Below are 27112 nucleotides of genomic sequence, written 5' to 3'. Positions count from 1 at the left end.
TCCACTAAAGTGTGTGTGTCTTCCTGTTTTCCCTCTGGGGTCGTCTCACCTATTCCAGCTCTGGATTGATCTGGTAGAGACAGTGGCAGTAAGTGTAGCCAACGACCACACTGGACTCATGGATGTTTAGGCCCATGTGTTTTACCATGATAACAGCCTGTGAGAGACACACACACATTCTTAATCATGCATGCAAACACTCAAAACGCTCCTATCCAACACACAGCAGTCAGTTCTGAATGTAGGAAGAGCCAAAAGCCCCAACCGCATTGGAGTGATGCTAAGCTGGATTTAGTGTGTTCTTTACCTACTGCATTAAATAAGCAAATCCTGACAGATTCCCCCACTCCAACCTCACATTGTGGTTTTTCATGTGACAGCTTTTTTGGAAAATAACAATATTTGCAATTATCAGATACTTTTATCCAAAGTGACTGAAGAGTCATGCGTGAATAGATTTCAGGTACGGTTGGTCCCAGGAATTGAACCCACTACACTGGCGTTGCAAGCACTATGCTCTAATAACTGAGCTACAGAGGACCACAAGGGATTCAGAACACATCCCAGCTATGTGAATGTTTCTGAACACCCAAATCTAGAAGTTAATGAAGATCTTTCTGGAAGTCTACTGCGCTTCCACCAGGAAAACAAGACACGTCAGCATCTCATTCTGGTTGATATCTAATTGAGTCGTCAACAAATGTAAATTTATTCATAATGTTTCGCAATTTTCAAACCAGCCAGCTACATTGATGCAGCGTCATCACTACATTGATAAAATACGTTGAATAACGTTGAAACTGCAACGAGTCAAGCAGCAAGGGAACAGGCCTAAAAAGAGAGATGAGGACCGTCATCACTTGGCCCTGGAAGGAACTGGGTTCTGACAGTTTAATGCAACTAGAAGATGAGGACCGTCATCACTTGGCCCTGGAAGGAGCCCTGAGTTCTGGCAGTTTAATGCAACCAGAAAATGAGGACCGTCATCACTTGGCCCTGGAAGGAACCCTGAAGTTTAATGCCCTGAGTTCTGGCAGTTTAATTTAATGCAACCAGGCCCTGGAAGGAACTGAGTTTAATGCACCAGAAGATGAGGACCGTCATCACTTGGCCCTGGAAGGAACCCTGGGTTCTGACAGTTTAATGCAACCTGAAGATGAGGACCGTCATCACTTGGCCCTGGAAGGAACTGGGTTCTGACAGTTTAATGCAACCTGAAGATGAGGACCGTCATCACTTGGCCCTGGAAGGAACCCTGGGTTCTGACAGTTTAATGCAACCAGAAGATGAGGACCGTCATCACTTGGCCCTGGAAGGAACCCTGGGTTCTGACAGTTTAATGCAACCTGAAGATGAGGACCGTCATCACTTGGCCCTGGAAGGAACCCTGGGTTCTGACAGTTGAATGCAACCTGAAGATGAGGACCGTCATCACTTGGCCCTGGAAGGAACCCTGGGTTCTGACAGTTTAATGCAACCAGAAGATGAGGACCGTCATCACTTGGCCCTGGAAGGAGCCCTGGGTTCTGACAGTTTAATGCAACCTGAAGATGAGGACCGTCATCACTTGGCCCTGGAAGGAACCCTGGGTTCTGACAGTTTAATGCAACCTGAAGATGAGGACCGTCATCACTTGGCCCTGGAAGGAACCCTGGGTTCTGGCAGTTTAATGCAACCAGAAGATGAGGACCGTCATCACTTGGCCCTGGAAGGAACCCTGGGTTCTGGCAGTTTAATGCAACCAGAAGATGAGGACCGTCATCACTTGGCCCTGGAAGGAACCCTGGGTTCTGACAGTTTAATGCAACCTGAAGATGAGGACCGTCATCACTTGGCCCTGGAAGGAGCCCTGGGTTCTGGCAGTTTAATGCAACCAGAAGATGAGGACCGTCATCACTTGGCCCTGGAAGTTTAATGAACCCCGTCATGGGTTCTGGCAGTTTAATGCAACCAGAAGATGAGGACCGTCATCACTTGGCCCTGGAAGGAACTGGGTTCTGACAGTGAACCAGAAGATGAGGGTCATCACTTGGCCCTGGAAGGAGCCCTGGGTTCTGGCAGTTTAATGCAACCAGAAGATGAGGACCGTCATCACTTGGCCCTGGAAGGAGCCCTGGGTTCTGACAGTATAATGCAACCTGAAGGATGAGGACCGTCATCACTTGGCCCTGGAAGGAGCCCTGGGTTCTGACAGTATAATGCAACCTGAAGATGAGGAAACGAGGCGACCCAACACGCCGTCAAACCCCCATTGTATGCAGTGGCCACACACTGACGGCTGTACAAACACACTGTGTTGAATCAGGGGGAGGAGGGGAGGAGGGATAGACTGAGGGAAGTAGGCCATCTTGTATTTTACAGGACAGTGGTGTCTCAGTGTGTTAGAAAAAGGGTTAAGAAAGTAAACAGAGTTAGTTGTGACCCTCCAGTTGTCTGTCATCGTAGGCTAACACACAAACAGACCCGTATTTAGAAACGTTAACACTCAGGTGTAAACACACAGACACACACACTATCTACATTTTTTATTTTATTTTACCTTTATTTAACTAGGCAAGTCATTTAAGAACAAATTCTTATTTTCAATGACGGCCTAGGAACAGTGGGTTAACTGCATTGTTCAGGGGCAGAACGACAACCTTATCAGCTCGGGGATTTGAACTTGCAACCTTTCTGTTACTAGTCCTACACTCTAACCACCAGGCCACCCTGCCGCCCCTCCACTCTAACCACCAGCCACCCTGCCGCCCCCACTCTAACCACCAGGCCACCCTCTCCACTCTAACCACCAGGCCACCCTGCCGCCCCTCCACTCTAACCACCAGGCCACCCTGCCGCCCCTCCACTCTAACCACCAGGCCACCCTGCCGCCCTCCACTCTAACCACCAGGCCACCCTGCCGCCCCTCCACTCTAACCACCAGGCCACCCTGCCGCCCCTCCACTCTAACCACCAGGCCACCCTGCCGCCCCTCCACTCTAACCACCAGGCCACCCTGCCTAACCACCAGGCCACCCTCCACTCTAACCACCAGGCCACCCTGCCGCCCCTCCACTCTAACCACCAGGCCACCCTGCCGCCCCTCCACTCTAACCACCAGGCCACCCTGCCGCCCCTCCACTCTAACCACCAGGCCACCCTGCCGCCCCTCCACTCTAACCACCAGGCCACCCTGCCGCCCCTCCACTCTAACAGCCGCCCCTAACCACCAGGCCACCCTGCCGCCCCTCCACTCTAACCACCAGGCCACCCTGCCGCCCCTCCACTCTAACCACCAGGCCACCCTGCCGCCCTCCACTCTAACCACACCAGGCCTCCACCCAAACCCTGCATATGCCGCCCCTCCACTCTAACCACCAGGCCACCCTGCCGCCCCTCCACTCTAACCACCAGGCCACCCTGCCCCTCCACTCTAACCACCAGGCCCCTCCGCCCTCCACTAACCACTAGGCCACCCTGCCGCCCCTCCACTCTAACCACTAGGCCACCCTGCCGCCCCTCCACTAACCACTAGGCCACCCTGCCGCCCCTCCACTAACCACTAGGCTACCCTGCCACCCCTACATGCAAAACACTAAAACAGCAATAAAGGAAGAGAAATTCCCAGGGACCTCACGATATGATATCACATTACTTAGATGCCGATGAGATATGCATTGGGATTCTCATGATTCTATAGGTGTTGCAATTCCAAAACATATTGCTCAGTATAGGTCTCCTGCAGGTAGCATAGTGGTTAAGAGCATTGGGCCAGTAACCGAAAGGTTGCCGTTTTTAATCCTCGAGCCGACTAGGTGAACAATCTGTCAATGTGCCATTGAGCAAAGCACTTAACCCTAATTGGTCCTGTAAGTCGTTCTGAATAAGCACCAGCTAAATGACTAAAATGTTTATTTTTTAAATTCCACAAAAGAAAACATTTGTTTTGATCAGTCAAGGAAATAAGTGTGTTGAACACATGTTGGCTCACTATTTAAAAATAAGATGGAGAACAAGCTATAGGATGAAAAATACCAGAGTTTTGCCGCTGGTACAGCTGTCTGGCGCTTGCTAAAGCTACCTAGCAACAACAAAAAACAAGACAGTTGAAGTTAAAGTATCGATATAATATAGTCCAAAATAATATTGTGACATGTAACCGTACAGATGTTTTCCCATCACTAATTGATATGTGGAATCCGTAATATATGATACAGTAGTTATCAACCGACCCACCTAGTCAGAACGTGCAATAGTGACCTGTGAAATGTAACTATGTGTTATACAAGGGATGTGCAATTTACAGGAATCATGGAGATTATAAGGAAGTGCCTACAGGATTGGCTGTTGATGCCTAGCATTAGGACCTGGCATGCTGTCGGCCTGCAAGTGAACATTGACCTTGAGGGCCATCGGCTATAGCAGGGTCGTATTCATTAGGCACCAAACGGAAGAAAAGACTGAAACAGGGAGGAACTACCTGAACTTGTCCAATTAGAAACACTACATTTTCCATTGCAGCAAAACATTTTGCGACGGTGCGCCCCAAATGAATACGGCCCAATATTACCGAACGTTTTCCCCAGATGGACTCTGTTTACATGACATGGCACTTGCTCTTTGAAACTGAAATATGTCCCAAGGCAAGTACGGCCTTTGATATAGCTGCCCTTCCATTAGTTACCTGTCGTTTACGATGACTACCGAGCGACTCTTTTATCCATATAGATTATCTCATATTTTATAAGGTCTGTAAAATTCTGTGCTGTGAAACAACACTGATTAGACTTTATGATCCACCTGTGTGTATTGTAATGCATGTATAGGGTATTCCAGTGTCAAATACAAGTATCAATAACTCATGGTGCTTTGTAAGAGACACACTCAAAAAATGCTTATTAATAATATAATAATAATATATAATAATAATATATGCCATTTAGCAGACGCTTTTATCCAAAGTGACTTACAGTCATGTGTGCATACATTCTACGTATGGGTGGTCCCGGGGATCGAACCCAAGCGCCATGCTCTACCAACTGAGCTACAGAAGGACCCCTAATGGTTTCATAATGCGCTACCACAACAATACTAGTGAGAACTACAAAGGGATGCAGTTGGTTTTGCAGGAGTATGATTCATGTATGGGCGTAGCATTGTAGAAAGGGTTTTCAGACAGGTTAAGGGCATTCAGTGTGTGCCTTTGTGTGTAGTTGAGCATTGTTAGGGAAGTTTACACAGCGTCGACAAGGAGGGAGAGACCTAGGGAACAAAAGAAGGACAGAGAGAGAGAGAAGTCCATTTGTTAGAGAGAAGCCATTATTTACCGAAGACAATAGAGGAAGGAGAAATAGAGCGTTGCTAAGGGGACAAGTCACACGAAAGAACACACACAGTGACACACACACAATTCTGCAGTTCCAACAATGATGATCTCCTCCCAGAGTGGTCATCAGTCAAACAACGTTTGACATTAATGAAGTAAATAACAACGTAAACAAACCTCATGGAATTTGACTGTACCTTTAGACTGTAAAACAGGTGTAGACAGCAGTAAGATATGTATCGTGTGAGTCTTTGATTTTACACTCAAATTGAAATAGAGTTGACCTACTTGTACTTTGTGACATGATGCTGCTCTGTTAGTGAAAGGCTCAGGTATTCTTTGGCTGCTTCAAACCGTCCACACACACACACACACACACACACACACACACACACACACACACACACACACACACACACACACACACACACACACACACACACATACTCTCCAATCCCTAACTGAATGAAAATGTATAGGAGTTGAAAACGAGACCAGTCAGATTAACAGTAGTAGCGAGCAGGGTCATGAGAACGAGACCAGTCAGATTAACAGTAGTAGCTAGCAGGGTCATGAGAACGAGACCAGTCAGATTAACAGTAGTAGCTAGCAGGGTCATGAGAACGAGACCAGTCAGATTAACAGTAGTAGCTAGCAGGGTCATGAAAAGACCAGTCAGATTAACAGTAGTAGCTAGCAGGGTCATGAGAACGAGACCAGTCAGATTAACAGTAGTAGCGAGCAGGGTCATGAGAACGAGACCAGTCAGATTAACAGTAGTAGCTAGCAGGGTCATGAGAACGAGACCAGTCAGATTAACAGTAGTAGCTAGCAGGGTCATGAGAACGAGACCAGTCAGATTAACAGTAGTAGCTAGCAGGGTCATGAGAACGAGACCAGTCAGATTAACAGTAGTAGCTAGCAGGGTCATGAGAACGAGACCAGTCAGATTAACAGTAGTAGCTAGCAGGGTCATGAGAACGAGACCAGTCAGATTAACAGTAGTAGCTAGCAGGGTCATGAGAACGAGACCAGTCAGATTAACAGTAGTAGCTAGCAGGGTCATGAGAACGAGACCAGTCAGATTAACAGTAGTAGCTAGCAGGGTCATGAGAACGAGACCAGTCAGATTAACAGTAGTAGCTAGCAGGGTCATGAGAACGAGACCAGTCAGATTAACAGTAGTAGCTAGCAGGGTCATGAGAACGAGACCAGTCAGATTAACAGTAGTAGCTAGCAGGGTCATGAGAACGAGACCAGTCAGATTAACAGTAGTAGCTAGCAGGGTCATGAGAACGAGACCAGTCAGATTAACAGTAGTAGCTAGCAGGGTCATGAGAACGAGACCAGTCAGATTAACAGTAGTAGCTAGCAGGGTCATGAGAACGAGACCAGTCAGATTAACAGTAGTAGCTAGCAGGGTCATGAGAACGAGACCAGTCAGATTAACAGTAGTAGCTAGCAGGGTCATGAGAACGAGACCAGTCAGATTAACAGTAGTAGCTAGCAGGGTCATGAGAACGAGACCAGTCAGATTAACAGTAGTAGCTAGCAGGGTCATGAGAACGAGACCAGTCAGATTAACAGTAGTAGCTAGCAGGGTCATGAGAACGAGACCAGTCAGATTAACAGTAGTAGCTAGCAGGGTCATGAGAACGAGACCAGTCAGATTAACAGTAGTAGCTAGCAGGGTCATGAGAACGAGACCAGTCAGATTAACAGTAGTAGCTAGCAGGGTCATGAGAACGAGACCAGTCAGATTAACAGTAGTAGCTAGCAGGGTCATGAGAACGAGACCAGTCAGATTAACAGTAGTAGCTAGCAGGGTCATGAGAACGAGACCAGTCAGATTAAGACCAGTCAGGGTCATTAAGTCAGATTAACAGTAGTAGCTAGCAGGGTCATGAGAACGAGACCAGTCAGATTAACAGTAGTGGCTAGCAGGGTCATGAGAACCCAGTCAGATTAACAGTAGTAGCTAGCAGGGTCATGAGAACGAGACCAGTCAGATTAACAGTAGACCAGTCAGATTAACAGTAGTAGCTAGCAGGGTCATGAGAACGAGACCAGTCAGATTAACAGTAGTAGCTAGCAGGGTCATGAGAACGAGACCAGTCAGATTAACAGTAGTAGCTAGCAGGGTCATGAGAACGAGACCAGTCAGATTAACAGTAGTAGCTAGCAGGGTCATGAGAACGAGACCAGTCAGATTAACAGTAGTAGCTAGCAGGGTCATGAGAACGAGACCAGTCAGATTAACAGTAGTAGCTAGCAGGGTCATGAGAACGAGACCAGTCAGATTAACAGTAGTAGCTAGCAGGGTCATGAGAACCAACAAGACCAGTCAGATTAACAGTAGTAGCTAGCAGGGTCATGAGAACCAACAAGACCAGTCAGATTAACAGTAGTAGCTAGCAGGGTCATGAGAACGAGACCAGTCAGATTAACAGTAGTAGCGAGCAGGGTCATGAGAACGAGACCAGTCAGATTAACAGTAGTAGCTAGCAGGGTCATGAGAACGAGACCAGTCAGATTAACAGTAGTAGCTAGCAGGGTCATGAGAACGAGACCAGTCAGATTAACAGTAGTAGCTAGCAGGGTCATGAGAACGAGACCAGTCAGATTAACAGTAGAAGCAGGGTCATGAGAACCAGACCAGTCAGATTAACAGTAGTAGCTAGCAGGGTCATGAGAACCAGACCAGTCAGATTAACAGTAGTAGCTAGCAGGGTCATGAGAACGAGACCAGTCAGATTAACAGTAGTAGCTAGCAGGGTCATGAGAACGAGACCAGTCAGATTAACAGTAGTAGCTAGCAGGGTCATGAGAACGAGACCAGTCAGATTAACAGTAGTAGCGAGCAGGGTCATGAGAACGAGACCAGTCAGATTAACAGTAGTAGCTAGCAGGGTCATGAGAACGAGACCAGTCAGATTAACAGTAGTAGCTAGCAGGGTCATGAGAACGAGAACAGTCAGATTAACAGTAGACCAGGGTCAGATTAGACCAGTCAGATTAACAGTAGTAGCTAGCAGGGTTATGAGAACGAGACCAGTCAGATTAACAGTAGTAGCTAGCAGGTAGCCGTGTGACTTGCCTGGTGTGTGTACCTTGTACTACTCATAATTGTTCTGTATCTACATTTGAGCTACACGGCCACATAAAGGAAAGGCCCGGCATAAAAGGAACAAACAGCACAAATAGGTAGCTAATCTCTCAGACTTTCTACTCCAGAGCCTCAGGACATGAAAAGGTGACCAATTCAATACAATGTTCCAAGGCAAACACAACGTACACAGTGGATAAGAGGGGGGTATTTAAGCATCCATTAGTGAATGTTTGAGTAAAAGGAGTCATTTAGAAAAGCGGCAGGGCAATGTGATATTTGCTCAAACAGCTTAAAGGCTCCCTGGTTAAACAGGCAGCGGGGAAGGTCAATATTTTCACAGGCAGGCTGGGAGACACAGGACCGCTGGAAGTGAGAGACAAATGACAGCTGTTTCCCACCAGGGTGCCACTCACTGTTCAAACTGGGCAGGAGAAGACGTTGGCACAACGGTCAGACCAGACATGTCAGCAACAGTAGGCCATGCCACCAGACACTATAGAAAGCCATGTAGACACTATAGAAAGTCATGTATATAAACCACCAGACACTATAGAAAGTCATGTATATAAACCACCAGACACTATAGAAAGTCATGTATATAAACCACCAGACACTATAGAAAGTCATGTATATAAACCACCAGACACTATAGAAAGTCCCACCAGACACTATAGAAAGTCATAAAGTGTATATAAACCACCAGACACTATAGAAAGTCATGTATATAAACCACCAGACACTATAGAAAGTCATGTATATAAACCACCAGACACTATAGAAAGTCATGTATATAAACCACCAGACACTATAGAAAGTATGTATATAACCACCAGACACTATAGAAAGTCATGTATATAAACCACCAGACACTATAGAAAGTCATGTATATAAACCACCAGACACTATAGAAAGTCATGTATATAAACCACCAGACACTATAGAAAGTCATGTATAAAACCACCAGACACTATAGAAAGTCATGTATATAAACCACCAGACACTATAGAAAGTCATGTATATAAACCACCAGACACTATAGAAAGTCATTATAGAAACCACCAGACACTATAGAAAGTCATGTATATAAACCACCAGACACTATAGAAAGTCATGTATATAAACCACCAGTATAGAAAGTCATATATAAACCACCAGACACTATAGAAAGTCATGTATATAAACCACCAGACACTATAGAAAGTCATGTATATAAACCACCAGACACTGGGAAAGTCATGTATATAAACCACCAGACACTATAGAAAGTCATGTATATAAACCACCAGACACTATAGAAAGTCATGTATATAAACCACCAGACACTATAGAAAGTCATGTATATAAACCACCGGGCACTATAGAAAGTCATGTATATAAACCACCAGACACTATAGAAAGTCATGTATGTACCCACACTATAGAAAGTCAGACACCACCAGACACTATAGAAAGTCATAAACCACCAAAGACACTCATGTCATATAAAACCACCAGACACTATAGAAAGTCATGTATATAAACCACCAGACACTATAGAAAGTCATGTATATAAACCACCAGACACTATAGAAAGTCATGTATATAAACCACCAGACACTATAGAAAGTCATGTATATAAACCACCAGACACTATAGAAAGTCATGTATATAAACCACCAGACACTATAGAAAGTCATGTATATAAACCACCAGACACTATAGAAAGTCATGTATATAAACCACCAGACACTATAGAAAGTCATGTATATAAACCACCAGACACTATAGAAAGTCATGTATATAAACCACCAGACACTATAGAAAGTCATGTATATAAACCACCAGACACTATAGAAAGTCATGATATAAACCACCAGACACTCATGTATATAAACCACCAGACACTATAGAAAGTCATGTATATAAACCACCAGACACTATAGAAAGTCATGTATATAAACCACCAGACACTATAGAAAGTCATGTATATAAACCACCAGACACTAGAAAGTCATGTATATAAACCACCAGACACTATAGAAAGTCATGTATATAAACCACCAGACACTATAGAAAGTCATGTATATAAACCACCAGACACTATAGAAAGTCATGTATATAAACCACCAGACACTATAGAAAGTCATGTATATAAACCACCAGACACTATAGAAAGTCATGTATATAAACCACCAGACACTATAGAAAGTCATGTATATAAACCACCAGACACTATAGAAAGTCATGTATATAAACCACCAGACACTATAGAAAGTCATGTATATAAACCACCAGACACTATAGAAAGTCATGTATATAAACCACCAGACACTATAGAAAGTCATGTATATAAACCACCAGACACTATAGAAAGTCATGTATATAAACCACCAGACACTATAGAAAGTCATGTATATAAAAACCACCAGACACTATAGAAAGTCATGTATATAAACCACCAGACACTATTCATGTGACACTATAGAAAGTCATGTATATAAACCACCAGACACTATAGAAAGTCATGTATATAAACCACCAGACACTATAGAAAGTCATGTACATAAACCACCAGACACTATAGAAAGTCATGTATATAAACCACCAGACACTATAGAAAGTCATGTATATAAACCACCAGACACTATAGAAAGTCATGTATATAAACCACCAGACACTATAGAAAGTCATGTATATAAACCACCAGACACTATAGAAAGTCATGTACAGTGCCTTGCGAATGTATTCTTCCCCCTTGAACTTTGCAACATTTTGCCACATTTCAGGCTTCAAACATAAAGATATAAAACTGTATTTTTTTGGTGAATAATCAACAACACAATCATGAAGTACATGAACGACATTTATTGGATATTTCAAACTTTTTTAACAAATCAAAAACTGAAAAATTGGGCGTGCAAAAATTAAACGTAGACATTGTTTATTACAAAATCTTGGTTAAAGAAGTCCATGCTGAATTCTGATGTCTCTGGCTGGTTATAATATATAGATCTAACAGAGTTGGCAGAGGTGGGGGTGTCGCCATAGTCTTAAAGAGCAACTTAAAATGTTTATGTGCCCCTTTCCACCTCTGTCCCTACGCAATTTGAATGTCTAATCCCAAATGTGGGCTCTGGTAATAATGCCCAACTGAAACTAGTGGGAATTTATCCCCCTCCCTCAGCTCTACCTTGTCTCTAAGCAAATTGTCTGAATTACTGTGAATAATTAATTGGGTGATTTTAATCTAGATTGGTTGATGCCAGTATCAGATGGTGTGAAAGACATTTGTACTGAACTAATTCTAACACAGCTGATAACTAAACCAACTCTGAAAACCCTGAAAAATCTCATTTGTTTTTGATATTCTAACAAATGCCCCTTATAAAAGTACACTGCCAATTGAATCGTGACCATTGTCCCACTGCCTCTATAAGATGCTAAAATACCTAGATCCAGCCCACATTTTAGGAATTTTAATGATCAACATTTCATGTCTGACCGGAGGTTGTGTGACTGGGGGATTGTGTCATGTATCTGACTCAGATCAGGCCCCAAATAGTTTTACTTTTCTGTTTAACACTGTCACAGATAAACATTATCTATATTAAGACAAAGAGTAAAAGATAGGTCACTTGGTTCATTCATATCATTTGCAAATAAATTAATTTTAAAAAATCCTACAATGTGATTTTCTGGATTTTTTTCTTCTCATTTTGTCTGTCATAGTTGAAGTGAACCTATGATGAAAATTACAGGCCTCATCTGTTTAAGTGGGAGAACTTGCACAATTGGTGGCTGACTAAATACTTTTTTGCCCCACTGTATGTTGTTCTCTAATGATCACATAAATGCTTCAGATGGTTCTTGCCGATCGGGTTCTCGCCTTTAAATATCTAGGCATTTGGATTGACAAAACTTGATAAAAAAAAAAACATGGGTGAGCTAGTTAAAAAGCTAAGATTTGGGCTTTTTAAAATACATCTTGCCTCTCCCTAGATAGCAGGAAGCAGATTGTACAGTGAACTTTTCTGTCGAACCAGGTTAAACGGCTTTTAGCTTAAAAGCGCCTCATTGCTGGAACCAACTACAGCACACATTACAATTGAATGCTCTGGTAATAAAAACACATTGTTTGGGGACCTTCTTACTTAGGAAAGTAATTGTTTATCTTATGTGTTGTTCTGTATTTTATATAGTGTTTGATTTGTCTTATAAAATTGTATATGCAGGATTCCCTTGTGAAAGAGACCCTGGTCTCAATGGTGACTCCCTGCTTAAAAATAAAGGTAAAAATAAAATTAAACCTCTGAATAAGGTAAGTGGCTGGGGAGAGTGAACTTGATAAACTCAGTCCCCCGTCACTCCAGCAAGAAATCATACTCCGGAGTCGATTTGCTAAGTGCACATTGCCTATTAACTTACATTTCCTCGCGCTTCGTTTACGATGAAGTGATAACGCAGCGGTTTTGGCGAAAGACGACGGGCCTCATCCAAGCAGAAGAGCAATTCAGCAGTGCCGTGTGCACGGATCTCGCCTCCGACCAAGCGTTCACTATGAAACGAGCCCAGTGAAGCAGAGGAACCGAGGATATCTGGAGCTGTCCAAAGTCAACGGCCGTGGCTGACGGCATGGACTCACAGTCCAACTTGTCAAATGTGTCAAGACTGTCATCCATATTCTCTGCAGCACAATGAGTCACTCACAGGCAATGAGATCTGAAAGGCTCCTAAATATAACAAGAGAGAGGAAACGGAGCACTAGTATGCACAGTTAAAATATAACAAGAGAGAGGAAACGGAGCACTAGTATGCACAGTTAAAATATAACAAGAGAGAGGAAACGGAGCACTAGTATGCACAGTTAAAATATAACAAGACAGAGGAAATGGAGCACTAGTATGCAGTTAAAATATAACAAGACAGAGGAAACGGAGCACTAGTATGCACAGTTAAAATATAACAAGACAGAGGAAATGGAGCACTAGTATACTCAGTTAGGGCATGTGGTAATTATTACATATTCACGTGACCGTTTGTTGGCATGGAAACACATGTATACGCGTCACGTCCAATGTGTCTGGTAAGGATGCAGTCTGAGGAACTACTGGATCAAACCTTTGCGTCAACACCAACCAATCTACACTGTCCAGAACCACAACGGTCCAGCCTGACCATGGTTACCATGGCTACCAGCAGACAACTCTCCAAGTCAGAATAACCTGTGGTCACATATGGCCAGTCACAAAATAAGTGCCAGTATAAAAAGGCCCGTTATAAAATGTACAGGAGCTGCTGCCACCTGCTGTTAGTAATGATTATTACAGGAATTCCCTGTAAAGTGCTCCACGGGGTGCCGCAAACAGTAATGCGTTTGAGTCATTACATTATACGGCAAGTCATGCAACATTATAGATGAAAGATACATGTATAAAATGTATCTTAAAATATGAATGAACATTAAAATGTGTGATGGAATTTGACCATGTAGCTCCAGTTATACACACATCAGCTAGCCTACATGGAACGTCTGATGGGACAGGTTTACAAATACTTCCGGAGCTTGGTGAAATGACTCAGCATACAGAGAAGTGAAATCAGGCAACAACAACAAAACGGTCTGCCTTTCATCTCTCCAACATTCATACTGCACGCTGGATGGCAATTGTACACAAGACCAATCACGGCATATGTTCTTCCCACAAGAAAGATGCTTCAACTCATTGACCGTCCAAAAGCAGCCAGATATAGTAAATATGCCCAGGACCAGTCACAACATGCTGGTGGAATGGAACCTGACCGGGAGACTAGCAGAGCATCTGCAGTACACAGGACTTTAGCAGGGGCCCCACAAACTATACAGACTTGCTAGTGAGCGCTTCTGTTTGGCATTTCTCATCAACTGTCAACAGACCGAAGAATGTCAAGCAAACAGTGCCAGCCACGTAAAAATGTCCGTTTGTTAGCACAGCATACTGCGTGCTTAGCAAAGTCTTAAAGCAAACCATTCCATTTAAAAAAGGCTAGTGCCTGTGGCTGCCTGGCTGGGGCAAATATAAGTGGATGTGAACTACAAGGTCAGCAGTTATTCAGACAGGAGTCTGGCAGTGGCTCTGTTAAGATGGGGAAGGTTGGGTTAGGACATTAGGTAGAGTGTAACACTGTTTCCCCTAACGTAATTGCTGACTTTAAAAAAAAGACCTTAATAAAATGCATTTGATAGATTGGTACTCATGTCGTCACACCAAATCCTTTTGGATGCCAACTGGTTTCGATTGATTATGTTTGGGGCCTGCAGCGCTACATCTACCTCCAAAGCAAGACCTGCCATTCATATGGTTAGACAGTAATATAAACAAGGTGGTTAAAGATCATTCTCATTTCTTGATTTATTTTTTTCCAGTTTTTAAATAGTACATTCCTTCAAAAATACATGTATTTGCAGTCAGACAGAGACTGACCGGCAGGCTTTAGCAAAGTATATAATTGGGGTCATTGCACTAGCAGCCTTCTACCATTGATTTTCTGCAGATTATGTGTGAATATAGGTCTATTACAACCAGTGCCTTGAAACTGAGAAGGAAAAAAAAGTTACATTTTGTCATCTAAAGTCTTTGGGTGTGAAAAACCAGTGAAGGAAAGTTTCATAGGTGAAGGTGGTAAACTATACAATGACACTCTATTCAATGTGATAAGAGATAAGATAAGTTCTCTAAATCATCTAATACAAATCTAATTGAAAATGTCCCTTTTAAGCTACAGTCATGATTAAATACAACTCAGGTCTTGATCATCACTTGTCTAGAAAAACAGTTCTATAAAAAGCTTGACTTTAAAAAAACAAGATGCATAGTTTAAAGTGATGGTAAGTTCACTAGTCCAATGGACAAGACACTTCCAGCATAGAAAAAGATGATCTGTCCAGTTCCTACTTCCTGCGTCTGAAAGGGATGGAGAAAAGAAGTGTAATTTGTCATCAGCAGTCAATTAGTCAATACTATGAAAACATGCAATGTTGTCAGTCAAAATCCCTACTGGAATGTGATATAAATTCTCACTTCTGATAGCCATTCTGGAGACCAAGAGCTGAGCTTGTGCTTGCCACTGGTGCCTGTTGGGAGAAACCATTTTATACCTTTATGAGCAGGTATCATTACAAAATCTAATAGCAGTTTTACTCCAGCCGTGGTGAATGAGTGATGGACAGTAGTGGGGACAGCTTACCCTGTTCTCTCTGTCGTTCCAGTCCATCTTGTTTCCATCATGTTGTCCTGGCCCGTCTCCCGATGACCTCCTCTTACGACTTCATGGAACAGAAAATATTCACATCAGGGCTATGTTTTTAGTGTAGGTCATTCAGAGTCAACTATTATTTCAAGAAGAGGAGACCATGAGGTAATATGTCCTCATCTCAACAGAAGATGATTTCTGATAGGGTTGCAAAGTTTTCCAGAAATACCACTTGGAATATTCCTGGAAATAAGCACAAAAATACAAAATCATGCAGACAGGCTTTCTGGAAACCTAGAAATGGTGGGAAAGTTACCAGAATTTTGCAACGCTACACACAATCTGTCAAAGTGTCTGCATAATAACTGATGGGTTGGCCAATGGGCATACCTTGAAACAGTTGGGCATTCCTGTCGAAGCGTTTCGATGTCTGTGAACTGCACGGCTTGTCCTCCACCTCTCGTTCTGAACACGTCTCCCTGAAGAGGTAGACAACTATCAGATTAAGAGATGTACCACGCAGAAAGACTCAAAGTGAGGGATACAAATGCATTTCCCTCTACAGGTAAATCAGGGACAGTGCATTGGGTAAGTATTCAGACCTCACCACTTTATCCACATTTTGTTACATTACAGCCTTATTCTAAAACAAGATTAAGAAATAAAAACTAAATCTATACACAATACCCCATAATGACAAAGTTGACAAACAGTTTATTAAATTTTAAATAAAGTATTCAGACCCTTTGCTACAATACTGAAATTGAGCTCAGGTGCATCTTGTTTCCATTGATCATCCTTGAGATGTTTCTACAACTTGGAGTCCACCTGTGGTAAATTCAATTGATTGGACATGATTTGGAAAGGCGCACACTAAGACTCCAAACTGAGCAATCGGGGAGAAGAGCCTTTGTCAAGGAGATGACCAAGAACCTGATGGTCACTCTGAAAGAGCTCCAGAGTTCCTCTGAGGAGATGGGAGAACCTTCCAGAAGGACAACCATCTCTGCAGCACTCCACCAATCAGACCTTTATGGTAGAGTGACCAGACGGAAGCCACTCCTCAGTAGAAGGCATAAGACAGTCTGCTTGCAGTTTGCCAAAAGGCACCTAAAGGACTCTGACCATGAGAAACAAGATTCTCTGCTCTTATGAAACCAAGATTGAACTCTTTGGCCTGAATGCCAAGAGTCAGATATGGAGGAAACCTGGCACCCTCCCTATGGTGAAGCATGGTGGTGGCAGCATCATGTTGTGGGGATGTTTGTAGCGTCATACCCAAGAAGACAAGGGTGTAATCGCTTCCAAAAGGTGCAAAGTACTGAGTAAAGGGTCTGAATACTTATGTAAATGTATCCACAAAAAAGAAAAAAGAAAATCATTTTTGCAAAAACCTGTTTTTGCTTTGTCATTATGGGGTATCGAAGGTGAAAAAGGTGAAAAAGTCTCAAATATGAGACAAACAAAAAAGAGACACCAATTGAGGAAATATATTTTTTTTCTTCTTTTTTTACCTTGATCAGTTTGGTCTGAATCTCCCCATCGGAGGCAAGCTCCTGATGCGTGAGAACATACTTGTGGCATTTAGACAGAGCTTTCTCGCTGGCCGCTGACACTTTGATTGCATTGGGTATGATTGGCTGCATGACCGTGTCTAAATCCAAATTAGAGAGTGGTTTGTGATCTACCCATCGCTGCCCACCCGCTGAGTGGGAGCGTCTGTGGTGCGGGCGAATCGGTGTCCCAGTGGTCTGGTGGGTCCCATTTAAAACAGGGAGGAAAAGACAAAAATCAGGGAATTATTGACAGTTGTGGTGTTAAGGGCCATCGGGTTAGTAGTAGCAGCGGCATTAGTGTGGGTAGAGTGGGCTGGAGAACACAGGCGTTAGTGTGGGTAGAGTGGGCTGGCAGAACACAGGCGTTAGTGTGGGTAGAGTGGGCTGGCAGAACACAGGCGTTAGTGTGGAACACAGTAGTGTGGAGCTGGGCTGGCAGAACACAGGCGTTAGTGTGGGTAGAGTGGGCTGGCAGAACACAGGCGTTAGTGTGGGTAGAGTGGGCTGGCAGAACACAGGCGTTAGTGTGGGTAGAGTGGGCTGGCAGAACACAGGCGTTAGTGTGGGTAGAGTGGGCTGGCAGAACACAGGCATTAGTGTGGGTAAAGTGGGCTGGCAGAACACAGGCGTTAGTGTGGGTAAAGTGGGCTGGCAGAACACAGGCATTAGTGTGGGTAAAGTGGGCTGGCAGAACACAGGCGTTAGTGTGGGTAAAGTGGGCTGGCAGAACACAGGCGTTAGTGTGGGTAGAGTGGGCTGGCAGAACATAAAGCCCATGGTTTATACACAGTATAGTTTGAGGTGGTTTGGTTAACAGGTATAATTGGACAATCCTCTATGCTGTAGAGGTTCACGTAAAACAGATGTTTTTCTAAAAACCCTTCCTGTAAGCTTGGCTAATAGAAGACCAATGACAAGTATACTGTAAGTCAATATACAGTGGCAAGTAGGTGAACCCTTTGGAATCACCTGGATTTCTGCATTAATTGGTTTTCAAATTGGACCTGATCTTCATCTAAGTCACAACAATAGACACTGTACTTAAACTAATAACTATGGTTTCTTTTGTCTATATTGAATATATCATTTAAACATTCAGTGTAGGTTGGAAAAAGTATGTGAACCCCCCCAAGGCTAATGACTTCTCCAAAAGCTAAATTGGAGTCAGCTAACCTGGAGTCCAATCAATGAGACGTTGGTTAGAGCTGCCTTGCCCTACAAAAAAGTTTTACAAAGAAATGTAGTTTGCTATTCAGAAGCATTGCCTGATGTGAACCATGTCTCGAACAAAAGATCTCAGAAGACCTGAGATTAAGAATTGTTGACCTGCATAAAGCTGGAAAGGGTTACAAAAGTATCTCTAAAAGCCTTGATGTTCATCAGTCCACAGTAAGACAAAATGTCTATAAATGGAGAAAGTTCAGCACTTTTGCTCCTCTCCCTAGGAGTGGCAGTCCTGCAAAGATGACTACAAGAGCACAGTGCAGAATACTCAATGGGGTTAAGAAGAATCCTAGTGTGTCAGCTAAAGACTTCCAGAGATCTCTGGAACATGCTAACATCTGACGAGTCCAAGAGAGTACCTGGATGTTCCACAGAGCTACTGGCAAAATATTCTGTGGACAGATGAAACTAAAGTTGTTTGGAAGGAACACACAACACTGTGTGGAGAAAGAAATCTGCACAGCAACATGAAAACCTCATCCCAACTGTAAAGTATGGTGGAGGGAGCCTCATGGTTTGGGGCTGCTTTGCTGCCTCAGGGCCTGGACAGCTTGCTATCAGACAGAACAATTAACTCAAGTTATTAAGACTTGTTGCAGGAGAATGTAAGGCTGTCTGTCTGTCCGCCAATTGAAGCTCAACAAAAGTTGGGTGATGCAACAGGACAACGACCCAAAACACAGAAGTAAATCAACAACAGAATGACTTCAACAGAAGAAAATGCACCTTCTGGAGTGGCCCAATCAGTCCTGACCTCAACCTGACTGAGATGCTGTGGCATGACCTCAAGAGAGCAGTTCACACCAGAAATCACAAGAATATTTCTGAACTGAAACAGTTTTGTAAAGAGGAATGTTCCAAAATTCCTCCTGACCGTTGTGCAGGTCTGATCTGCAACTACAGAAAACATTTGGTTGAGGTTATTGCTTCCAAAGGAGGGTCAACCTGTTATTAAATCCAAGGGATCACATACTTTTCCCACCCTGCACTGTGAATGTTTAAAGTGTGTTCAATGAAAAGTATAATTGTTTGTGTTAGTTTAAGCAGACTGTTGTATATATGATCAATTTATGCAGAAATCCAGGTATTTCACATACTTTCTCTTGCCACTGTATATACACATTAGCTGCCAACATTATGATTGAAACCAGGTTAGATAGGAGTTTTACAGCAGCAATCTACAGCATTATGAATGGATTGTTTCATAAGAGTATTATTAGTACTTGGTAGTTGATTAGGATCCCCGTTAGCTTAAGCAGCTACTCTTCCTGGGGTACACAAATAGTCTGAGGAGGTGTGTGAATATTGTATATGTGAAAGTGCTGAAAAATGTTACCTACTGTAGATAATACAGCCTGCACTAGGGGACATGGTAACATAACATGGGAGGATAAGGGTGATGATAAATGTGATGAGAGGACACCCTGGTTATCAGTCCTCTGGTGGCCATTACAGACAACCAAACACACATCAAGCAGCTATTGATGAAATTCTGCAGGGTGATTGTTTAAGGATCTACAAGCATTGCAGAACTAGCTACAGTACATCTACACACATATTAAAGCCTACAGGACTACAAGCATAGCAGAACTAGCTACGGTACATCTACACACATACAAACACACAGATTAAAGCCTACAGGACTACAAGCATAGCAGATCTAACTACTGTGATGATACCAGCGTCACAATTTTTTGTTTCCATGGCAAAAATGAAGACACGAAACAGACCAAACTCTGCGGGCCTTTAAAAACCTGCTATATGGTAATATTGTGTTGTTTTCTTGCCATGACACTAACGAGTATCGATACTGGTATCAGCCTGGTCCTAATAGCGAGCACATGTACAGTAGGTAAGTATACAAACCAAGCAGCTACAGTTCTATCCGGGTGTAGTTCTATCTGGGTTTACAAGCACAGCAGATCCAGCTACTTAAAGTTCACCTCCTAATTTCCAAGACACAGATTAAGCCAAAAGCAGGACTATTGCTTAATCTTTGTCTGGGAAACCAGTCCCTTAGAGTGAAATTCTAACACACACTAACCCTTGAGCTTGACTCTAGGTCTAGCCCATGTGTGTGGCTGGGGCCCGGAGCCTCTGTCTCAGGGGCCCATCGCTGGCCTCTCCTGCGGCCCACACTGCTGCTTCCGTATGGGGTCGTTGTTCCGTACGAGCCGGGTGTCCCGGGGGTCCCTACCTATGGGGAACCTCTGCTCCCACTCAGAGATGACGGAGGCTACTGAGAGACTACCAGCAGAGGAGGAGGGTGGGAGGGGTGGCACTGAGCTGTGCAGACCTGGGGGTCGTAGCAGGAGGGAGTCTGGGAGTATTATATGAAGGCTGTAGCATCTCCAACAGTGTAGATAACATTGTAACAAATAGAACCAACACGATGCCCTATTCTACATGACAGACAAATCACATCTGTTCTACAGTAAACAAGTTTCTATCTGAACACTGTAATGTCAGAAATGTCAGCAGTGGGAAACAGAGGACAACACATGCAGGTGGCCGGTAACAGTGAGACAGCAGAGTAATAGTACATGTGGTCTGATGACACAGCATCTGCTTAGTAGACAGACTCATACATCTTCAACCCACCATGCAACACAACAGTCCATCAACATTAGAATAGTTCCACAGTCAATATCCATTACAATAACGTCAAATCAATCATTAATAGATGGAGAGAGAATGACAGTGCGAGGGGGAGACAGAGAGGCAGTGACAGGGTGTAACAACTCACGGGCAGTGGCGAGCGAGATCTCTTCTCAGGGGCGCGAGGCTGGTCCTTCTCCCGGGAGTTCCTCTGGGGCTTGTCTGGGGGTGGTGGGGGACGCTGCTGCTCTGAGGTGGTGCTGTTGTTGCTCTCTGATACGATGGCCTTCAGCTGCTTCAGCTTCTCATCCTTCACCCACAGCTTGTTCTGCATCTCCAGCTGCTTGGCGTTCACACGACGTTCCTGAGGTCGCAAGAGGAAGACCAATGTTAACTAGTACACAACTTAAACTAAACGCAAGTAGAACTACACTAACCATCACACCTACCGTCAACTATGTTTATGACCCACAGTCTGGGGTTAGTTAGCAGCTGAGGGACCCCCTTACAGTCTGGTTAGTTAGCAGCTGAGTGACCCCCTACAGTCTGGGGTTAGTTAGCAGCTGAGGGACCCCCTCAGTCTGGGCTTAGTTAGCAGCTGAGGGACCCCCTCACAGTCTGTAGTTAGTTAGCAGCTGAGGGACCCCCTACAGTCTGTAGTTAGTTAGCAGCTGAGGGACCCCCTACAGTCTGTAGTTAGTTAGCAGCTGAGGGACCCCCTACAGTCTGTAGTTAGTTAGCAGCTGAGGGACCCCCTACAGTCTGTAGTTAGTTAGCAGCTGAGGGACCCCCTACAGTCTGTAGTTAGTTAGCAGCTGAGGGACCCCCTACAGTCTGTAGTTAGTTAGCAGCTGAGGGACCCCCTACAGTCTGTAGTTAGTTAGCAGCTGAGGGACCCCCTACAGTCTGTAGTTAGTTAGCAGCTGAGGGACCCCTCACAGTCTGTGGTTAGTTAGCAGCTGAGGGACCCCCTCACAGTCTGTGGTTAGTTAGCAGCTGAGGGACCCCCTCACAGTCTGTGGTTAGTTAGCAGCTGAGGGACCCCTACAGTCTGTGGTTAGTTAGCAGCTGAGGGACCCCTCACAGTCTGGGCTTAGTTAGCAGCTGAGGGACCAGATCTATTGAAAGAGTGGAGGGAGGGCTGAGTGAGTGGAAGGAGGGCTGAGGGTAACACTCCACTTACACACTCCTTCTCCCACTGGTGTTTGGTGTCAGACACCATGCCCTGCATGCGTGCCTCCATGCGCTTCCTCTCCGACAGCTCCCGCTGCAGCCTCTGCTCACGGCTCTCCAGCTCCTGCTGCAGCGACCGCTTGTCCCCCTCATAGATATTGGTGGTCTTCTGAAGAATGTCAATCTGAGAGGGGTGGGCATAAGGCAATAAAAGGTATGTAAAAAGTTCAGGATCATTTTCAAATTAGTTCAATTAGGATGTACGAATGTATGGGTTTCAGTGATATAAAAATGTAGCTGAGGAGAGGCAGGGGGAGAGAGAGAACGAGGCAGGGGGAGGAGAGGGAGGAGAGAAGAGAGATGGAGGACTGAGACTTCACCTTGTATTCCAGCATTTTGGATTTCTTCTCCAGCCGATCCATCTCATTCTTCTGGTTGAACATGATCTTGTCCTTCTCCCCTAGTTTCCCCTGCTGTTCATGGATAAAGTTCTCCTTGGCCATCAGGTGGCCATCAAACTCCTGGAGCATCGATTTCAGAGTGTTGGCTGTTGGTAAAGGGGGAAAAGGAATGGAAATGAATCCATTGGTAAAAATGTAACTTTAATCTTGTCCACTAAAGGTAGACAATATGTTTACACTAACTAAACATTTACGTATAGCAAAACATGCCCCAAGAAAAGACAGATAAACATCAAAACACAATGAGGAATTTAAATAGAGGACGTCGATGACATTTCAAACAACAGGAGACTAAATGTGCAGCTCTAAAGCCGTAGTATTTTATTAGGATCCCCTTCAGACGTCGCTGAAGCAGCAGCTACTCTTCCTGGAGTCAACACAGAACATGACATAATACAGAACATTAACAGACAACTACAGTACATACATTTAAAATAAATAGAGGTCCTGTACTGACAAAATACCCTTAATTAGGTCTATAGTGGCCTGGTCCGTACCAGTTTTGGTGTACTGCTCAGTGATCATCAGGCGGATGCGGTGCCTCCTCTCCAGCACCTCTATGAGGCGGGGCAGGATCTGCTCATCGGTGGGGTCCACCAACTCACAGGCAGGCAGGGCCGGCAGGCTGTCCAGGAGCTGGTTCAGCACCGAGCCATCCTCTGGAAGATCAGTGAAGAACAGATTAACTTGACTTAACATTAGTGCTGGCTGAGGTGGTCACATTGGACGGTTCTAGCATGACCCATGTACAATCAGATGCTTTAAAATGAGATGTGAAAGCACTCCTGCTTTGTAGCTAGCTAGCTAGATATACCTCTCTCTCTGTGTGATTATGTGTGTGTACATACCAGTGTTGTTGGATCCCCCAGGGCGCTCCTCCTGGCGTCGTGACAACTCGTCTCTGAAGGCCTGGTTACGGTGTCTCCGCCCCGCCGCCAGGCTGCAAATGGGCCTGTCCACCGGCCGCGCCACCTCAACCTCCTGGGTCAACTCCGCAAAGCGCATGACCAACTGAAGGAACACACACACACGGTTACATCTGGTTGATATTTTCATTTCTTAGGGCTGTTATTGGGATCTAACTCAGATCAGTTACCATGGTTTCTTAGGGCTGTTATTGGGATCTAACTCAGGTCAGTTACCATGGTTTCTTAGGGCTGTTATTGGGATCTAACTCAGGTCAGTTACCATGGTTTCTTAGGGCTGTTATTGGGATCTAACTCAGGTCAGTTACCATGGTTTCTTAGGTTTATTGGGATCTAACTCAGGTCAGTTACCATGGTTTCTTAGGGCTGTTATTGGGATCTAACTCAGATCAGTTACCATGGTTTCTTAGGGCTGTTATTGGGATCTAATTCAGATCAGTTACTATGGTTTCTTAGGGCTGTTATTGGGATCTAACTCAGGTCAGTTACCATGGTTTCTTAGGGCTGTTATTGGGATCTAATTTCAGATCAGTTACCATGGTTTCTTAGGGCTGTTATTGGGATCTAACTCAGATCAGTTACCATGGTTGGGATCTAACTCAGATCAGTTACCATGGTTTCTTGGGGCTGTTATTGGGATCTAACTCAGATCAGTTACCATGGTTTCTTGGGGCTGTTATTGGGATCTAACTCAGATCAGTTACCATGGTTTCTTGGGGCTGTTATTGGGATCTAACTCAGATCAGTTACCATGGTTTCTTGGGGCTGTTATTGGGATCTAACTCAGATCAGTTACCATGGTTTCTTGGGGCTGTTATTGGGATCTAACTCAGATCAGTTACCATGGTTTCTTGGGGCTGTTATTGGGATCTAACTCAGATCAGTTACCATGGTTTCTTGGGGCTTTCTTCAGAGGTTTCTTAGGCTGTTATTGGGATCTAACTCAGATTAGTTACCATGGTTTCTTCATAGTCGTCAGCTTTAGGGTTGACACACACAACCATGCGGACTTTCCCTTCACCGTCAAAATAGTTCTTGAACAGATGAGTGACTTTAGAGTCTCTGTAAGGAACCATCTGAAACAAACACACACAGTATCATTGTGTTACTTTATGACATAATATCAGTGCTCTACTCATCTGGTCTACAGTTTTATCAAGTACACAAGAGATTCATTGAAAATGACCAACCCGGTTTGTTCCACACATCTGGTTCTCTCGGAGGACTTCTATACAGGTACGTAAGGTCATCAGGGACTGGTTGATGTTGCCTGGGGAAAGAGTGGAGATGCCAGGTAAAGATGGGTGCATGTTGTGAAGTCAGTAGGTCAGTACTAGTCTGGGTACCAGTCTGTTTAACCATGATTCCACTCCTGTCATGCTAAACATGTGGCATATGACACAGAGCACAAGGAGTGGAATGTTAGCTAAACAGACTGGTCCCCAGGCTAGGTCAGTGATGCTGTTAGACAAACAGAATGTGAGCTAAACAGACTGGTCCCCAGGCTAGGTCAGTGATGCTGTTAGACAAACAGAATGTGAGCTAAACAGACTGGTCCCCAGGCTAGGTCAGTGATGCTGTTAGACAAACAGAATGTTAGCTAAACAGACTGGTCCCCAGGCTAGGTCAGTGATGCTGTTAGACAAACAGAATGTTAGCTAAACAGACTGGTCCCCAGGCTAGGTCAGTGATGCTGTTAGACAAACAGAAAAGTAAAGGATTTTTCTATGGGTCCTACGTTGTCAGCTCACCTGCTTCCCGGAGGCGGCTGCCCTCTGCTTTAGTCCTGCTGGTGCGTTCACTCCCTGCCAGGTCCACCAGACACAGCTGGCTAACAGTCACCTGGTTCTTGTCCTGTAACACAGCCAGGCTATCAGAGGCTAGGCTATCAGAGCTAGCACTGGTTGAAGTCCATGTGGTCCAGTGATAGCCGTTAGCATGCCTGCTCTGCATTGGGTCTTCTAGTGAAACATACATAAGCTAACACAGCTTCTACTAGTGACGGAGCAACAGATATATATTGTGCTAGTTCACATAGTAATTATAGGATGTTTGTGTTGGTTTGTTATCTTAAGGTTAGGTCAAGGCAGGGATGGAGTGTACACCAAAGCCACTGAGCCCAGGCTAGTACTGGTCACACCAGGCTGGTAGAACATTCTCCCAACTAGCCTCCCGGCTAGAGACATTTTGTATTTTCAGATATCGCATGGCACAGATATTAAACCCAGGCTACTAAAAAAATGTGGTGTACTAGCCTGGCTGGCCAGTGCCCAAAATCCTTGTTGCCTCCCTGGGTCAAGGTAGTGGATTTTGCCTTCACTTCTATATGAAGAACTGTATCGGCAAGATCTAAAGATGCAAGGTTCAAGTCACCTGCAGAATGTGGTCTCCATCTGCGTCCAGCGGAGCTTGTGCCAGTTTGACAATGAACACACTGTGAGAGCGACTGGACTCGCGGTTCAGCTGAGTATCGGCAATCCTCCTTTTCTTTTGGCCTGGACAGAAGTAAATACTGTAGACTAATACAGAGGGGGGGAAAAAAAGTTTTTCTTTAAAAGAAATGACTCAAATAGCACTCACCCCGCCAAAACACTTCGAAGGCTTCCACTGTGGACTTCACCTCGACCTCTGTGCATCCCGACACATACATGTTGTGGTTCTGGTCCTCACGTAAAATCTTTGATTGAGGTGGTCTGCAACCGTGGAGAGCAACAATACGGTTAACCACCACACAGCCTACAACAAATAAACTAGACTTATAACCACAAGCAAAAAGTCAACATGACAATGTTAAAACAACAGTTATGACTGTTCAAAACAGTCAAGGGGAAAAGACATGCATTATGTCAAGCTTCCCAGCCGCAGCACAGATCAGTTTCCCCACAGCCATTCAGGGACGTGTGAACACCAACCTCATGATAATCAGCAGGTTAAAAACACTACCTCTACAAAGGCAACCAGAGACAGAGGGACAAAAGCAATACGACATGTTGAAATGTATATACTCTATAATAACACCACATACCATACGCATTATATGCAGGGTTGGTACCATAGCTTATATGCAGGAGGGGATGATGGTACCATACGCATTATATGCAGGGTTCTAGATTGGGAGGGGATGATGGGAGGGGATACCATACGCATTATATGCAGGGTTCTAGATTGGGAGGGGATGATGGTACCATACGCATTATATGCAGGGTTCTAGATTGGGAGGGGATGATGGTACCATACGCATTATATGCAGGGTTCTAGGGGATGATGGTACTTTATATGCAGGAGGGGATGATGGTACCATACGCATTATATGCAGGGTTCTAGATTGGGAGGGGATGATGGTACCATACGCATTATATGCAGGGTTCTAGATTGGGAGGGATGATGGTACCATACGCATTATATGCAGGGTTCTAGATTGGGAGGGATGATGGTACCATACGCATTATATGCAGGGTTCTAGATTGGGAGGGGATGATGGTACCATACGCATTATATGCAGGGTTCTAGAGGGGATTGGGAGGGGATGATGGTACCATACGCATTATATG

General features: G+C 44.3%; 1 protein-coding gene across 2 annotated transcripts; it reads right to left on the bottom strand.

Annotated features, from left to right (window-relative positions):
- Nucleotides 1–14757: 14757 nt before the first annotated feature.
- Nucleotides 14758–26254, bottom strand: LOC124028785 (kinesin-like protein KIF23; the record flags this gene model as incomplete). 2 transcript variants are annotated; one of them, XM_046340755.1, is given in 15 exon segments in its annotated part: nucleotides 14758–15334; nucleotides 15452–15504; nucleotides 15618–15696; nucleotides 16014–16102; nucleotides 17138–17374; nucleotides 21150–21365; nucleotides 22185–22358; nucleotides 22555–22721; nucleotides 23133–23294; nucleotides 23484–23646; nucleotides 24518–24637; nucleotides 24752–24831; nucleotides 25313–25415; nucleotides 25935–26056; nucleotides 26142–26254. In XM_046340755.1, coding segments are annotated over 15 exon segments (1891 nt in total), but the record flags the coding sequence as incomplete, so codon positions are not given.
- Between the last annotated feature and the right edge of the window lie 858 nt (nucleotides 26255–27112).

This window comes from Oncorhynchus gorbuscha, unplaced genomic scaffold, assembly GCF_021184085.1.
Source record: "Oncorhynchus gorbuscha isolate QuinsamMale2020 ecotype Even-year unplaced genomic scaffold, OgorEven_v1.0 Un_scaffold_4868, whole genome shotgun sequence".
Lineage (NCBI taxonomy): Eukaryota > Metazoa > Chordata > Actinopteri > Salmoniformes > Salmonidae > Oncorhynchus > Oncorhynchus gorbuscha.
This window is presented reverse-complemented; position numbering and strand designations above follow the sequence as displayed.